Genomic DNA, 16,087 nt, shown 5'->3' with positions numbered 1-16,087 from the left:
CCTTACCTTCCTCCTCTCCCATGCGTTCGTCCTTCCAGGTGCAGCACAGCAGCATCAACCTCATTAACTCTCCCTCACCGAGCTCCGGGAAAGAGCCAGCCGCCTCTGCTCGACAGATTACCGGCGTGCGACCACCAGCGCAGCCCGCCCGGCGGTCGTTTATATGTGCTTCAGTCGCTCCCTGCGGCGGCAAACAGAACTTCCTCTTCCTCCTTCTCCTGACTGCGGTCAAGCCAGCCTCCACTTTAGAAACGATAGTCAAGCCTGCGCCTCACGCTGTTTTAAGGTGCGCGTCTAGTGGGAGCTTTACGGGAAGAGCGCCTTACAAGAAAAGTTTCAATGTAAAATCCTCCCACTGGCTTGTCTATCGTTTTAGAAGTGGACGCTTGCTTAAAAAAAGCTACGTCGGCCGAATACCCTGCAGGTGGTGAAGATCAACTCACAGAACGACTTTCATGTTTGTAGTAAACTAATGCAAAAGACAAAAAAGACAAAGACAAAAAAAAACAGAGAGGAAAGCATACTACCTTTAAACACATTTTATTTTGTAATTTAAAGAAGCAAATAAAATGTAAGGATATTCAGGATTAAGTCACGTGTGTCGTGGACATATTAAAAAGTGCAAAACCACACTGTTCCTCCTTCTAAAAACAGTTTTTAAATAAAGATGAAGAGTATCCCACGGCACATACGACGAGCAAGGCTCAAAGACAGTTCAAACAGCACCAAGTGAAGGAACTGAGGCCAGCTAACATCACAATTAGTACAAAATACAGTACACAATTACAGAAAAAGTTTGCAACGGTGCTCATGAACCTTTGGTCAGTAAGCCTTTTCAAAAAGTAGCTCAAGTAAATGAACTGTGGGAGCTTCTGTCTCACATAAAGACCCCCATTACACAAAATGTTGTTCTTTATCACAAATTTAAACAATCAATAAATGCAGGAGCAAAGGATTGCTTTTTAATGGCCTAACATTCCTGATAACAATGAATCTATGAGTCAAAGCTGCAGTTGTAAGATGTTACAGAAGTTATGTACATGTAAATAATGCTGCAAAAAGACTAAACAATACAAGCAGACTAAAGACCTTGATACTGGGCATTTGGACAATCACAAAACTAAACATTGATACAAACGCAATATGTTGTATCTAAATTAATTTCCAATGTATGTGAAATAAAATGGCAAAACTGCTTTCCCCTTGGTTTTGAAACAGCCTGAAATGAATGAAACCCTTTTCGATTGTCTTCAGCTCAGAGCACTTCATACATCACAAGTTTTTCATCACAAAAAACGCTGAGAAAAACCAAACTATAGCAATGAGAATCAGCAACGTTTCTGAGAGCAGATGGGTTGGCCTGAGCCCGATTCCTGCTGCTTCATTCCCAGCATGTCTAAAAATAGCAGCGGAGAAGACAGGGAGCCAGAAACGATGCTGGGAGTCGCCATATATCAAATTATCAATCAGCCTCGCCCAACCCTACCCCTCTGACACAGCGAGGTGAGACAGCGTGGGCTGTGACACTGACGACAGGTCACAGTGCTTTAGGATTAAAAACAGCAGGGGGATCATTCATAGGTCACACTTACAGCCAATGGTTTTGACAGTTGAAAGCACAACAGTACTATTAAAGACACTTACATGTGAATGCACAAAAAACAAAGTGACACAAACACACTCTTTGTATTGTAACTAGGCTGGTGCACATAAAGCTTAATGTTTTAAGACATTACAAATAACATACGTCACATCAGAACAAGTAGGAAATTCTGGGTCGGTGGGTTTTGTATAAAAAACAGACTTTAAAGTCAAGTTTAAAAAAGACACATCTTTACATAATTTCTAATGGGGTTTGTTTGAATATAAAATGTACATTCTTGATCATGCAGTAGCACCATGGTTTCTTGAGGTTCACTGGATCTCAAGAGTTCCTCTACTTCCTCCTCCCACAGTATTTGCCCTGGCATCCTGCAACTCCACCTGCAGCAAAGACCAACAGGGTTTTTACATTGCAGAGAAGTTTAGAATCTGTTTAAAGCTGTCAAAGGTTTGTGAAGTGTGTACCTCTGTAGTCTCCTCCTCCTCCTCCTCCTCCTGCTGCTCCCCCTCCTCCTCTTGCACCACCAAGGAAGCCCTGCAGGGGACCATACTTAGCCGCTTTGGCTGCAAGGCAACACAAATAAAATGAAATGAGCAATTTTGTTGCCGACAAATTGCTGACAAGCAGAATCATCTCATGAACAAAATTTCACTTCAAAAAGTATTGTTGACGAGAAGCTGTATGGTTTCATCAGCCTCCATTAGAAGCTGTTAAACAGAGACCTTAAATGATCACTCACAGGTAAAAACCGGTGCTGTAAATGAAATGGTTGTTCAATACTATTACGATGAGTAGTAATACTAATAGTAGGGTCAGTTTTGTTTACAATAGGTATATTAACTGATACACCAAATAAGAAATCATATCAGGCTTGTTATTATTATTTTATTCAACAACTAATGTTTTGATGCTCATGTGATGTGAAGTCATAAAAAGTGAAATTAAACTGTCACAACAAGCGTCAATATTCACCAAAATGAAAAAAAAAGATGTTAGAGGAGCAACAGAACATTTCATCCCTGTGACATTTAAATTGACATGGATTAGTCTCATAAACACTGACTGAACTGTTCATGCTCAAAACAAAATCTGACTGTACATGAATTCATACAATAGTATTTGTCTCAGAACCCGGTGATAGTTTAAACCTGTCAAATATAGCTCTCCAATAAACCACACACGCTTTCCTTGAAATAATCCAACCAGTAATAATCTCCAATATTCAGGAAAAATGCTGATCATTGTTCATACTAGTTGCACCCTGCCATCTGCAGCACACACAGTATCAAACCACAACAGTGAAACATTTTGTGTGAAAAATATTAATTATACTTTGCCAACAAGCATTGACACATAAAAATAGGTTTTGTTGCAGATTACAATCTGGAAGACAAACAACACACCAAAGTAGTTTTTGGGTTTATGGAGAGGTGGGAGGAGTTGGGTGTTCTGTACCTTGTTGAGGAGTCAGTGGGGCTGGCACATATCCGCCTACACAGCATTGAAGACAAAAGGAGAGAAGATATTACAATCGGCGACTAATGCTCAGATGAAAATACTTTATATCACTCTTAGTGGATGAAGTCAGTGTCCTGACCAGATTGATGAATAAATGTTTGCGAGACAGTCGGTCACATGAGAGGAACTAGAGCAATGTTTCATCAGTAAGACACACAATAATGTTTGCTTTCCTTAAAAAGACGTAGACATCATAGTCTGTGTTTGGTATATGATGTGTTTTTAATCCATTAATCAACTGAGCTCTGACAGACAGCAACGCCTATTTTCCTTTCGATGCATTTGTGAATAGAAACGTTTATTATGTCACAGAATGTCTAACTTATTTTCTCTAGAGTCTGTAGGAATCCAGTTAATTTTTCTGTAATTGGAGATACAGAGAAAAATGACAGCCATTATTCAAACACAAATGAACTCTGGTATAAGCCAACAAGTGAAGTTTAGAAAATTAGATATTCAATGATTAAAAGGTTAAAAAGCTCATCAAACTGCACTCCAAAGACAATAAACAGCAACTTTAACATTAAGTGTTTAATTAGTGTATGTATGTGTTGTGTAGTGTATGTGTATTAAGGAACACATTTAATGATAACAGCAGAAAAACAGTCACACAATATGTGTGCTCATTGATAAAATATAAGTGACCTAATTGACCTATTTTATTTTGTGGTTTTCTTAATAGGATGTGAAGAATCCTAATAAATTGGGAAGGGATAAACTTCCTGTCGCTCTGCAGCAGGCGTTCTCCCTCTTCTTTTACATGCTTAGCTTAGCACATAAAGCAGTAACCGACCTTGGTAGTACTGTTGGGGGTAACCTCCTCCATAACCAGGTACCGCTGAACCCACACCTGTGAAATGATGAAGCAATTACGATGGAGACACACCAAATATTTGACAGAAAACTATTGCACAGTGAGATGGCAATATTTGTGGGGGGGAAAAAAGAATACTTAGTGCTACATACAATAAGTGCAGTGAGTCATACTTGTCATACAATTTGACCTAATTTCCAAAAAGCCAAAAATGATTTTGTTGTTAATCTGAACTCCCAACTGTGCAGATTTATTGGACCATCTGTGAAAGCATTTCACACAGACTATAATAACTCTTTGTTCACTGAGAAGCGGATCAGAGCCGCGACTTTTACTGACTGGTCTGCGTGGTATCTGAGAGGCAGAGAGGAGGCTGCACTGCCGGCTGTTACTGTGTGATTATACTCATCCCTCACTGAAGAAGTGCAGGGGTAGGATGGGCGTGATCTGAAGCTTCACTGCACAAAGTGTACAGTGTGCTATGGACGACTAATGAGAAGAGTTTATTACAGGAAGACACACAGAGCAGAAAAAAATTGAAAGATCATGCACTGGTTCTTACCTGGCTGAAATCCACCGCCACCTCCAAGATTACCATAGCCTGTTTAATTGACATTCAAACAAATCAAAGTTCAGCATGTTGTCTTATGATGTGTTCTCATTTAATTTGTTTTTATATAGCTCTAATTTTTCCCGGTGTTAAGACATGAAAATTAACATAGTTTTGTCATTTCAGGGTAGGACTCTCCAGGGCCTTGTCTTATCTTTAAACAGTCTCTCTGATGTTGTACACTCAAACAGAAATCACTCGTCATCTGGGAAATGTTGTGTTGTCTTGCTCCAATTCCAAACTCCTAACGGTTTTCTTACTCTACAGGGATTACTGCCTCTGGGTAAACCAGATTTGGGGAAATTTGTTAGCTATATAAATTACATGGCAGACTGCCTACTACTGCTATATGTAAATAATACGCATGCTCTGCTGGTAACTACTCAGTATTAAAAACTTTTATACAATGAATTACATTAAACCCAAACACTACTGCAGGTTCTTATTTGTGGTTAATAAATGGACTTAATTTCTCGCCACATGTACTTTGTGTGGCCTGTTACACTACCTGGTTTTGGTGGTTTGGCTCCACCACCTGCACCTCCCAGTCCAACTCCTGAGGGATACGTCAAGCCACCTGTCAAAGGAGACAGACGACTGGCTTAGATATTGTGGTTATTAAAACCTTCAGTTGTTTTACTGCTGAATACCTGTCCTGAATAGGATTGTAGACTGTAAAAACGACCTTGAATAAAACCATCAGTTGATTTCTTTCATCAAAGTTTCAGACTCGATTCTCACTCCTGACTTCATCTCCCTACAACTTATCAGCATGACCAACTTCCTGAACAGGAAGTGGCAAAGTGATGGCATCTCTGACCAACTGTCACTTTGAGCACTGGGCAGAACATTTTTTTTAGGTCAGGGAACATTGTGTATAGGGGCTGTCGACCTCCTCTCCTCATACATACCCTGCCCATAACCAGGAAGATATGGATAGTATCCCCCTGAATCATGATGACAGAGAAAAGTGGCATTAACATCTAGCAGGAAAACTTACCTCCTACAGTTTGTGTTGGGGGGCGGCTTGTCCAAGACATAATTAATATTTGAACGTTGAAGTGGAATGTGTTAAACAGTAGTCCAGTTTTGTCAAGTTTCGTCATGCAGACACCGTTGTGTAAAGTTCTTAGAGTTATAAAATGTCATGTGTTTGTGTTCTGACCTTGATAACCTCCTGCTGCCAAAGGGATTCCTACACCTCGTCCTCCTGCTCCAGGCACTGCAAAAAAACAAGAGGCCAAAGATGTAAAAGCAACCCCAAAAAACATAAAAATGCATTAAGAATCGTTGCTTTTTGTTTCAAGCATGATTACACACAAAACCCACACCTACCAGGTGGCTTTAAAGGTTTCGCTGCTGGAAGCGCTCCAACACCAGTACCAGTACCAACACCAGCTCCAGTCCCAACACCATAAGGGACTTAAGCATCAAAAGAACACAAGCAACCAAGTCATGCTTCATAAGTTATACCCCTTGTGTCTCAGAATGTGATAAATGTAAACACATAATGGTGCATTAATCTATTTCTTTGAGGTCTGTTCTGGTGAACAATATTTTATCTCTAGGGTTTATCAGAGGACTCTCTCTCCTGATAGAAACAATTCTTGAGGTCCTATTTGGAAACATTTTGAATCTTGACAACATGCTTATATTTTATGTTGAGTTCTTTCATTTCTTCTGTTTTGTCTATGCATACATAATAAAGCTGTGTGTGTGTGTGTATATATATATATATGATCAATCAGCTGAATAATCAATCAGCAATCAATTCAATTCAAAGCAACTGCATTTACATGACTAGTAAATATAAAGAACTCACGTCCATAAGGTCCAACATAAGGATATCCAGCTCCGCCTGGACCAACACCTACTCCAGTACCTGTGGAGAAGAAAACTGAGGCTGACTAATCAAAGATTAAAGACAGAAAGTCATCATACCCAGCAATCATTACATCTGCATTTTTATGCAGAAATATCCAATCATCAAACGTAGAATTGACCAGTTTGTAAATGACATTCAGAATCTTTTTTATTTATGTATTTATTTTTACCACATATCATGATTTGGGCTGTTAACTATTTGTGCTTTTGTAACTAAAAGCACCTTACAAGGAACACTAAGATTTTTCCTGATAGCAGACTGATTGTTTTAGACTTAATACAATGCATTTACAAGTGGACCTTGGCCTTGCTTTAATGTGCATCACATGCAAACAACAAAACAAGCTTAAAACTGCAAATCTGCAAGTTCATAAAACTGATGACTGCTCAGTTTATCATAGGTATAATTAGGTAGAAAAAAACCTGACACAGCCTTTCCCTGCATATAGTTAGTTTCATTGATTTAATTTTGATTTATTAACAGAATCTGCTCCATAAGATCATCACAGCCTTGTTTGTGTGAAAGGGTGGTCGATAACATCGAACAGAATCATCAAAAGTTCATAATATCATCATTTAAATGGTTTTCCTTCTGTAATGAAGACATCAAATAATGAACCGTGTGTGGGTGGGCTGTGTGATAGTGTGCGTATGTGAAATTTACTCTTTTAACTCAAAAATACAATACCAATTTACATTTATAGACCATGTAAATACACACTATACATTTGTAGAATCAGAAAATTCCCAAATATTATGTTTAGATTATGCATTTTGTTGACAGATTATATACAACCTCAATCTGTTTCTGCTGCAAAGTTTGAAATGAGCATGCCTCAGAGATCATACATTTAAAAAAATAATTTTGCCCTATGTATTCAAAAATGACTTCTTTACCTGGTATGAATGGTTTAGGTGCTTTGCCACCTGTGCCAACACCAACACCTGAAATCAGCAATGTCATGTTATTTAAGTTACAGACATCCTCTGACTGTTGTATCTGTCTCTGCCTCCACCATGTGGTGAGATCCCACCATGTTTCAAACGAAATGATTTTTTAAAAATTCAAGTATAATCAGCGACCCACCTCCAGGTTGTTGAACTCCTGGTGCAACTTAAGGAAAGAAGAGATGAATTATCTGACACTCAATTTTGCAAATGTGTTAATATAACAGATCAAGGACAGACTAAATATGTAAAAAAATAATCACACAAAACAAAACAGCAACAGTGTCTCTTTGTGGGTCAATGAGGTTTGAGATCATTCAGTTAACGTCCTGTTATGTTTGCCATACAGCGTCTTTTCTTATTTTGCTTGCACTTTACAGTAAAATCTAACAGAATTTGAACTCACAAATACAACGAACGGTTGTTTATACTTACCAGGCTGACCTTGGCCTGTTGTTCCAACTAAAACAAAGATGAGGGAAAACCGGTAAACATCCCGCAAAACATTTGTTTACTTGCCCAGAAAATCCTCTGACTTTGAATACATAAAGGTTAGACATAACACAGAACAATGGTTACAAATAATCACTATGTCAAACAAAAATGAAACTGCTCTTACCACCAGAAGGCACGACACCTGCTCCACCTGTGGAATGAATACAAAAGGCATTTCAAGTTTTGTGAAATTATTATGGATGAAGAAATGCAGTGGAAAATAATATTAGGTATTCTTCTGTATATTTGAATATTAAAGAGTTTTGTCATACTTACCAACACTGGTGCCAGCTGTGAAAAAAGTATGGTCACATTAGGCTCTCTATAGTTGTACATTCAGAAAAGGAATGGATTAAAAACTATTATATATATTCTACTTACCGCTGGGCTGAATAATTCCACCAGAAACTGCCCCAAGAATCAAACATAAAGAACATTAAAACAGGTCAAATGAAATGAAGTAAGTGAAAAATGTGCTGATAGTTTGACTCACCGCCTGTTTTCACGGATCCACAAGCACAAGGATTACAAGAGAAAAAAGAGAAACAATAAGAAACATTTTCTATTTTTTTTAAGGTGGAATTCTTTTCTCTCATCTGCTTTTTGGTTCATTATTAATGTAAAAAATTCTCTTGAAGAATTAAACTATAAAATGAGCAGAGGGGCAAAACAAATGTATTAAACAAACATTCAACATAATGCGACAAAGTAAAGAAGAATAATCTACTATAATTCATATTCTATTGTTGGATCTTTGCACTTCACACACACACATAACCCTATCAGACTGCAGAGTAAATGTTACGCATTTCATCATAAGCATTCAAGCTTTCAAAATAAACTTCTTAAGATATCTAAGACATCTTGTCTATTACAAACGTAAAAAAGACTTAACATTATTTAAGAATCTGTTTTATCGATGACTATTGTATGTGTGGAAGTTATTCATCGAGCAGAGAGAGAGAGAGAGCCGTTAGTCAAAAGGAAAGACGTTCACAAGACAAGAAGCACTGAGAAAGAGACAATCTGTGGCCAAAATCTTAACTTATTGGGGTTGGCTAAACCAACTTCACCCACAGCACTACATGATGCCTGTCATTTCAGTTTTGGTTTTATCTTGCTTGTTGCATCTATCTATGGCCATATTAATCATGACCTACAAATCCTTTGAATAAATAAACAAAAGAGTAAACTGTCTCTTTTGAGAAAAAAAAAGAATCACATGCATTTTATTTGAACCATGATTTGTATGCTGTAGAAAACCACAGCATTCTCTTTATGCAAAGAGGTTTTATGCAAACAGCAGGTCTTACTGGGCTGTGGGACCTCTGGGGCTTTGCCAGTTGCAGAAATAGACGTAGGCACTGCCAAAGACAACATATTTCAGTTTTATCCATTGAACATTTAATAGTTGTTCAGTGGGACAGAGTGTTAAAGGGAGAAGCTGTGAGATATACCTTGATACTGATGGAAGGCTGTAAGCTAGAGATGGTCAATTGCTGGTAGCATTTGCAATACAAAATACACATTAGCTTCATGGGCAGGAAAATGATGAAGAAAATATAGAGGGCAGATGACAGTTTTAGGTATCCTTATGTAGGCAGCAATTGCAAGAAGCGAAATTAGTGCTTCACTCCACCTCCTTCTCCTCCTGTGTGTTGTAAGTACCTGTTGTATTATAAATGTGTGTAACGGTTTGTATGTGATATGTCAAAGAAATGAACCATGGCAGTTCATTACTGTACCTGGTCTGGCAGTTGCAGCAAGACCTGTGTCTTTGTCTGTAGAGCAGTAAAAACATTCAGGTTGTCACACTTATGAAGGGCCTTGCCTCGGGAAAAAAGAGCTTTATTCGAAGCCATACCTGGTTTAACAGGAACACCTGTACCACCTGGTACCACAACCGTGGCTCCTGGTACAGCAAGTCCTGTTCCAGTTACACCACCTTCCAGAGGACACAGAAAACATAAAGTCAGCAGATTTTACACTAATGACACATTACAATATAACAAGCTTTTTAAAAGTGTGTCTAACTTATAGCTGACATTAAGGCACCGCCACCTGCTATGCTTATTTCCATGGTCTGTTTACATTTAAGGGGTACTGACCCCAGTATGCAAAGGCTTGCATTAGAGACCAATCAAATTAACTTTTTTATTAATTTTTTTATAAAATGTGGGTTCATGTTTACTCATTGCATTGGCTTTAGGTCTCCAAGAGAGGGCTTGGACCAGCTGAAGGCCTAACACAAGTGAGTGGAAATTGAAAGTTATACCAAACACTCAAGGTAAAGAGGGTATTTACATGGTATTTACATATACGATAGGAGACGCTTTCAGAAGCAATGGAGGGCGGTCACTATCTCAACATTCAACGTTTAGAGAAGAGGAGCCAGGGTCGCAACTCTTCTGAATGAGAGGGATGTGCTTTACCTCTCAGCTTCAGCTGTTCAATAGATGGAATAGATTTTCACTGATGATTTTATCAAAATGTCAAAAACGAACCTCTTTGCATAACTTGAGGTTCTCCTTAAAATTCCGATTTCACATTCCGGTTCCGGTTAATCACCCCTAATTCACTTACAAATACACCCTCATCTATATCTTTATTGTGAAAGCTAATTTTGGGTATTTGTATGATGCAATATTGTTCATACACTCTCAAAATATAAAAGGGTCACACAGGGTTTATAAATGTGCTATTCTGTCTTTTCATACAGATGTAAATGCATAACCTTGTGGCCCAACTCCGCCAGGTCCTCCTGTCCCTATCCCAGCTCCAGCTCCTCCTGTAACACCTCAACAAGGGAAATGAAATAGAATTAGTAGTAAGGCACATAGAAATTGTACATAAAATCTGTATACATAATTTGATAATGCATTTGTTGTTAGACATCCACATTAAAGTTTTAAAGAGCAGAATAAGAATCAGAATAAATACGTTGCTACAGTTCCAATCAGATTCTTGAGATAACTTCTGCATATGCAATATTTTGTTTGCTCATTTTTACCATATTTAGCAGCTTTTGCAGCAGCAGAGTACTGTCCACCTCCAGGGCTGACACCAGAAATTCCTCCTGCCCCCCCTATACCTCCGACTCCTCCAAGTCCTCCAGTTCCTAACCCTACCCCAGCTCCACCTGGAAGTCCTAATTACGGGTAAAAGAGCAGTTTATATTATCAGTGCATGGATAAGGTAAAATAAGGTCTGAGGAAATAGATGTAAATGAATTGAAAAGTGAAAACATGTTATTAAATACAGTATATATAGTTGTGTGTTGTTGTCAGGAGTTTTTTAGGCAGTTGTGATGGAAAACATTGTGTACTATATGCGTTGTACGAAGGTATCATAGAATCTGTCATATAAAATGTATCTGAACTGTCTTAGAATACTACATGCACAGCCTATTGGGTGTTTTGTTTTCCATCATTTCATTCTGTTTCTCACACTCTGTACATGTGGGAAGAGTCACCCAGGCTCTGTCTCACTGGACTCCAGCTCCCTCTCAGCCTTGGGAGATGGTAAATAGTCATGTAGTCTCTTTTCTCACACTAGGGGATAGATCGTGCCCTGCCAGGTGGGCAGTGGCTCTATGTGATGGGGAAGTGCTCTGTGTAGTGTGATGGAAATGTATAAGTTTTCATGTTTGCCTTTTCTCGGGGCCTCTTTCTCTCCTCACCGTGTGAGAGAGGGGTCTTTGAACGTTGATTTTGCCTTCGAATAAATGTTCATTGAGACCAGATCGATCTTGGGGTTCTTTTTGAATAGATCTTCTCACTCTTTATTATCACTCTTTGGTAATGGGAAAAATTCCACAACACAGTACTGCTCAAAAAACTCCTGACAGCAACACAAATAACTGATGTGATTTATCATATTTATTATACCATATTTGGCAGCCTTTGCAGCAGCATAATATTGTCCACCTCCTTGTCCATCAGCAGGAAATCCTCCTCCTCCTCCTGTCCCTCCAAGTCCTCCAGTTCCGAGCCTCACTCCAGCTCCACCTGCAACTCCTAATTATGGGAAACAGTGCAGAGGTATCATTATAGTTCAAAGTTAATCTATTGTAATATCAAGAAGAACAAAATTAAATGTCCCTGAATATATCACTTGTATGTTTGTGTCTTTACCATATTTTGCGGCTTTTGCAGCAGCAGAATATTGTCCCCCACCAAGGCCTACACCAGGAAACTGTCCTGCCCCACCAAGTCCTCCAACTCCTCCTGAAACTCCTAATGAAAGAAAAAGGAGGGACCATAACTGCTTAATGTCCCCTATGGAGGATAATAATTTAATACCTCCTAATACTACAGTACATCCCCCCCCTCCCTCCGACTTTCACTCAGCAATTAGAAAGCAACATCAAAACTCCTTAAATAACACATCTTACCATACTTAGGGGGTTTGACACCAGCACCAGCTCCATAACCTGTCAGTGAGCATGATTTTTGTGAAGGAGAATTTGTTTGAGAAAGATCATTTCATGAAAATGAATGAAACAAACGACAGATTTGCATTAAATGAAAGAACGAGACCCTTTCTGTCTACACTGATATGGTTATCAGAAACTTACCTCCAAAGCCAGCGCCAGGTGGTATCTGCCCTACTGATGAAACCCCGCCTCCTCCTAGGCCTGCTCCTGGCGCTCCTTTTGAAGAGAAAAAAAGAACTGCTCTGTTTTACACTTTCATGAATGAAAGACAGACATACAGTACAGATCAGAGTCTCACCATATTTAGGAGGCTTAGCACCAGCTGCCAAAGCTGCAACACAACATGCAAAGGAAAGGTTAGACAGAAAAGGGATCTAAAAAATAATACTTTTGGATTACCTATGTTAACCACAAGTTTGACATCATGCTTACATCCATATCCCGGTAAATTTGGGACTCTTGCAGGAATTCCCCCTCCAGCATTTGGGACAAGCCCTGCACCAACTCCTTGGATTATGAATACTCAATTAAAGATCTGCATATAATGAAATGGTTTTTTGCCTGAAATATAGTATTTCCTTTCAGAGATTTAATTCCTTTTACCATATTTAGCAGCTTTAGCAGCTGCAGAGTATCCTCCACCTCCCAATCCTCCTGCTGCTCCCAGTCCTGTGCCCCCTGGACCTGTTCCTCCAAATCCTCCTAGGCCTCCTTGTCTGGCTCCTCCAAGACCTCCTGTGCCTCCTAGTCCCCCTGCTCCTGAAGAAGACATGTTTACATAAAGTTTGATGTAGCGTTTATATGGGTCTTCAATACAAGTAACAACAAATAGTGATTTTAAGAATGTTGAGCTTCTTTCTCCTGAGCAGATCTTTAAATTGCTTCATTTTGTACCAATAATGTCCCCTGCACCCCAAGTGAGTAAGTATTCAACATCAACTCAATATCTCTTGCTTATCTCAGCCCCTTTCAGGTTTATTTATTGGACTATCACCTAGTTATTGGCATCTCTTTGACACTGCTGGTAAAAAAAAAACCAAAAAAAAAAAAACCAACGTTACGTAACAACAACAACAACGTAAAACACAAAACCAGTTCTGAGATTCTGTTAATGGGAATCATTAATTACCATATTTAGCAGCTTTGGCAGCAGCAGGGTATCCTCCTGCTCCTCCCAGTCCTCCTGCTCCTCCCAGTCCTCCCCCAAGTCCTCCTGCTCCTCCCAGTCCTCCCCCAAGTCCTCCTGCTCCTCCCAGTCCTCCACCCAGTCCTCCTGCTCCTCCCAGTCCTCCTGCTCCTGTGGAACCAAAGTTTGAGTAAATGACTTCAAATATATATATTGATATGCCATTGTTATACCAAATCCATATTCAACTTTCCACCCATAGTTTAGTTTATCACAGCAGACTAAGGGATGACTGCCGTGTTCACTTTGGGACAATCCCATAGGTTGTTAGTTAGGTAGTTTAGTGGTTTTAGCCCATATGTGTTGAAATTCATTTAGCACCACCAAAGGAATCCTGGAGTAATATTTTTGATCATTACAAGAACAGCCTTTTTCCAAGAAAGTAATATTGGAAATGACAGGTGATGTCATTGTGATCATGGTGTCTTTTGAAAGACAGACTTATGCTTTTTTTATTAAGAATTTTACATTTATATTTTTGCAATCAAAAAAATATACCATACCATATTTAGCAGCTTTTGCAGCAGAAGAATAACCTCCTCCCTGTCCTCCAGCTCCTAATTGTCCTCCACCTCCAAATTGTCCTCCTACCCCTCCAAGTCCTCCACCTCCAAATTGTCCTACCCCTCCAAGTCCTCCGGCTCCCAATTGTCCTCCTGTGCCTCCCAGTCCTTTAGGGAACATTGTCAAAAATCATTACAGCTAAGATATTCTTTACGAGTATTTTGTGAAGACCTAAAGCTGGACTTGAGACATCACAGTTAAACAAATATTGGATCAAAATATCCATATCTGAAAGGGATTTTTATACATCATACCATATTTAGCAGCTTTTGCAGCAGAAGAATAACCTCCTCCCTGTCCTCCAGTTCCTAATTGTCCTCCACCTCCAAATTGTCCTCCTGCACCTCCAAGTCCTCCACCTCCTAATTGTCCTCCACCTCCAAATTGTCCTCCTGCACCTCCAAGTCCTCCACCTCCTAATTGTCCTCCAGCTCCTAATTGTCCTCCTGCACCTCCAAGTCCTCCACCTCCTAATTGTCCACCAGCTCCTAATTGTCCTCCCGCACCTCCAAGTCCTCCAGCTCCGAATTGTCCTCCTGTGCTTCCCAACCCTTTAGGGCATATTGTCAAGGAATGGCAAGACACACATCATTAAAGATAACGTGTTCTTCACAAAGAGCACATATTTTTTAAAGAGTTAATCACTTCAGACATCATCGTAAAACAAAGATTTGATCAAAAAATACATATTGTGAAAGTGATTATTATATCATACCATACTTAGCAGCTTTGGCTGCCGGTGAATATCCACCAACAACTGGTAATCCTGGAATTCCAGCTCCATATCCTGCTTTAAAGAATTAAATAAAAGGAATCAAATGTTGTTGTTTTTTTCATCTTTCACATCTTAACACAAAGACAAACCTTCATGGTAATTGTAATGGAAATAAAACTTGTCTTTGAGGGTATGCCAAGTTCTAAGTTTCAGAGTTAAGTGTTGAGCAATCATACTATCTATTGATGAGTGGAAGCTCACAATATAAGTTATTTTGGTCATGTTTGATCATGTGTTAGCTTTTTTTCCCGACTATCAATCAGTAGAATGAGCTGTTTTGTCACATGGCAGCTAGCAAGGTTTTAACTTTATCTTGTTTTCATCAATTGCTAGATATTATACCTCCTGGCACCTGCCCTGGAAACAGACCACCAGCACCACCAACACCTCCTCCATTACCAAGCAAACCTGGAACAGAGAGCACACATTTAAAGGTACACAAATTTTACACATGTCTCATGTTTGTCTTAAATGAAAATCATTTTATTACCATATTTGGCAGCTTTAGCCTGAGCAGGTGAGATGCCTAAAGGACCCACTCCTTCAAAAAGAATAAATATCAGGCACTTTTTTCTACCTTAACTACCCATAAAATCAACTAATAGTGCATTTCTAAAAACACATACCAGTTCCAACTGGATAACCAGGCCTTGAACCTGCTCCACCGTGTCCTCCTGGGAGTCCAGTTCCACCAGTACCAAAGCCACCATAACCTGAAACATTATGATGGGATCAATTATTAACACATTGGTTTAAACCTAGAACATCCTTACACAAAATATTTGAAGAGTTGAAAATTTATACCAAATGGAAGTTTGCCACCTCCAGGTTTTGAACCATACGCACCTAAAGTAAAAGAAAAGATTTTGAAAAGAGGATGAATGGGGCACCGGATAGCCTTGCGGTTATGTTGCATCCTCCATGTAGCAAAGCTACAGTCTCTGTAACAAGTAGCCCCAATTGATCTCCAGATGTCATTTCCACTCACTCATCCCTGTTTGCACTTCTATCCACTGTGCCACAGCACGAAAAAAGAATGAATGATTCTGCATGTTTATACATAATGCCATGGAGAGTAGGATTGAAATCTGTCTAAAATACTGAATTTTTGAGATTTCTCCTCTTTTTCCTAAAGCCCTTGTCTTACAAAGTTATTGCGGTCTTGCATCAGCATGGATGTCATTATTGTTTTAGATAGATCAATTCCGGAAGTATTAGTACTAATATTAGTACACCTACATACCGAGCCCACAAA

The 16,087-nt window shown here is 39.2% G+C and overlaps 2 protein-coding genes across 2 annotated transcripts in view; both read right to left on the bottom strand.

The window, feature by feature from the left end:
• Positions 1 to 333, bottom strand: part of limk1a (LIM domain kinase 1a) — a 39,530-nt gene extending 39,197 nt beyond the window's left edge. The window contains exon 1 of the mRNA XM_079354643.1: positions 7 to 333. Coding sequence (XP_079210769.1) covers positions 7 to 64 — 58 coding nt within the window. The 5' untranslated portion in view covers positions 65 to 333. The remainder of the gene's footprint in view (positions 1 to 6) is intronic.
• A 191-nt stretch (positions 334 to 524) lies between these two features.
• The window catches only part of elna (elastin a), a 40,598-nt gene continuing 25,035 nt past the window's right edge, over positions 525 to 16,087 (bottom strand). Inside the window, exons 14-50 of the mRNA XM_079353215.1 lie at positions 15,637 to 15,678; positions 15,459 to 15,545; positions 15,323 to 15,373; positions 15,175 to 15,240; positions 14,773 to 14,847; positions 14,312 to 14,608; positions 13,997 to 14,164; positions 13,437 to 13,604; positions 12,911 to 13,066; positions 12,740 to 12,814; positions 12,606 to 12,638; positions 12,449 to 12,523; positions 12,266 to 12,304; positions 12,006 to 12,107; positions 11,760 to 11,888; positions 10,883 to 11,020; positions 10,607 to 10,669; positions 9,737 to 9,817; positions 9,618 to 9,653; positions 9,112 to 9,236; positions 8,366 to 8,471; positions 8,254 to 8,280; positions 8,149 to 8,163; positions 7,997 to 8,023; positions 7,813 to 7,839; positions 7,517 to 7,543; positions 7,327 to 7,374; positions 6,368 to 6,427; positions 5,881 to 5,967; positions 5,711 to 5,767; positions 5,457 to 5,492; positions 5,054 to 5,122; positions 4,498 to 4,536; positions 3,915 to 3,971; positions 3,059 to 3,094; positions 2,068 to 2,166; positions 525 to 1,983 (exon numbers count right to left, since the gene is read on the bottom strand). Of these exons, the coding sequence (XP_079209341.1) occupies positions 1,937 to 1,983; positions 2,068 to 2,166; positions 3,059 to 3,094; positions 3,915 to 3,971; positions 4,498 to 4,536; positions 5,054 to 5,122; positions 5,457 to 5,492; positions 5,711 to 5,767; positions 5,881 to 5,967; positions 6,368 to 6,427; positions 7,327 to 7,374; positions 7,517 to 7,543; positions 7,813 to 7,839; positions 7,997 to 8,023; positions 8,149 to 8,163; positions 8,254 to 8,280; positions 8,366 to 8,471; positions 9,112 to 9,236; positions 9,618 to 9,653; positions 9,737 to 9,817; positions 10,607 to 10,669; positions 10,883 to 11,020; positions 11,760 to 11,888; positions 12,006 to 12,107; positions 12,266 to 12,304; positions 12,449 to 12,523; positions 12,606 to 12,638; positions 12,740 to 12,814; positions 12,911 to 13,066; positions 13,437 to 13,604; positions 13,997 to 14,164; positions 14,312 to 14,608; positions 14,773 to 14,847; positions 15,175 to 15,240; positions 15,323 to 15,373; positions 15,459 to 15,545; positions 15,637 to 15,678 (2,870 nt within the window). The 3' untranslated portion in view covers positions 525 to 1,936. The remainder of the gene's footprint in view (positions 1,984 to 2,067; positions 2,167 to 3,058; positions 3,095 to 3,914; positions 3,972 to 4,497; positions 4,537 to 5,053; positions 5,123 to 5,456; positions 5,493 to 5,710; positions 5,768 to 5,880; positions 5,968 to 6,367; positions 6,428 to 7,326; positions 7,375 to 7,516; positions 7,544 to 7,812; positions 7,840 to 7,996; positions 8,024 to 8,148; positions 8,164 to 8,253; positions 8,281 to 8,365; positions 8,472 to 9,111; positions 9,237 to 9,617; positions 9,654 to 9,736; positions 9,818 to 10,606; positions 10,670 to 10,882; positions 11,021 to 11,759; positions 11,889 to 12,005; positions 12,108 to 12,265; positions 12,305 to 12,448; positions 12,524 to 12,605; positions 12,639 to 12,739; positions 12,815 to 12,910; positions 13,067 to 13,436; positions 13,605 to 13,996; positions 14,165 to 14,311; positions 14,609 to 14,772; positions 14,848 to 15,174; positions 15,241 to 15,322; positions 15,374 to 15,458; positions 15,546 to 15,636; positions 15,679 to 16,087) is intronic.

Source organism: Symphodus melops (genome assembly GCF_947650265.1).
Source record: "Symphodus melops genome assembly, chromosome: 10".
Taxonomy (NCBI): Eukaryota; Metazoa; Chordata; class Actinopteri; order Labriformes; family Labridae; genus Symphodus; species Symphodus melops.
This window is presented reverse-complemented; position numbering and strand designations above follow the sequence as displayed.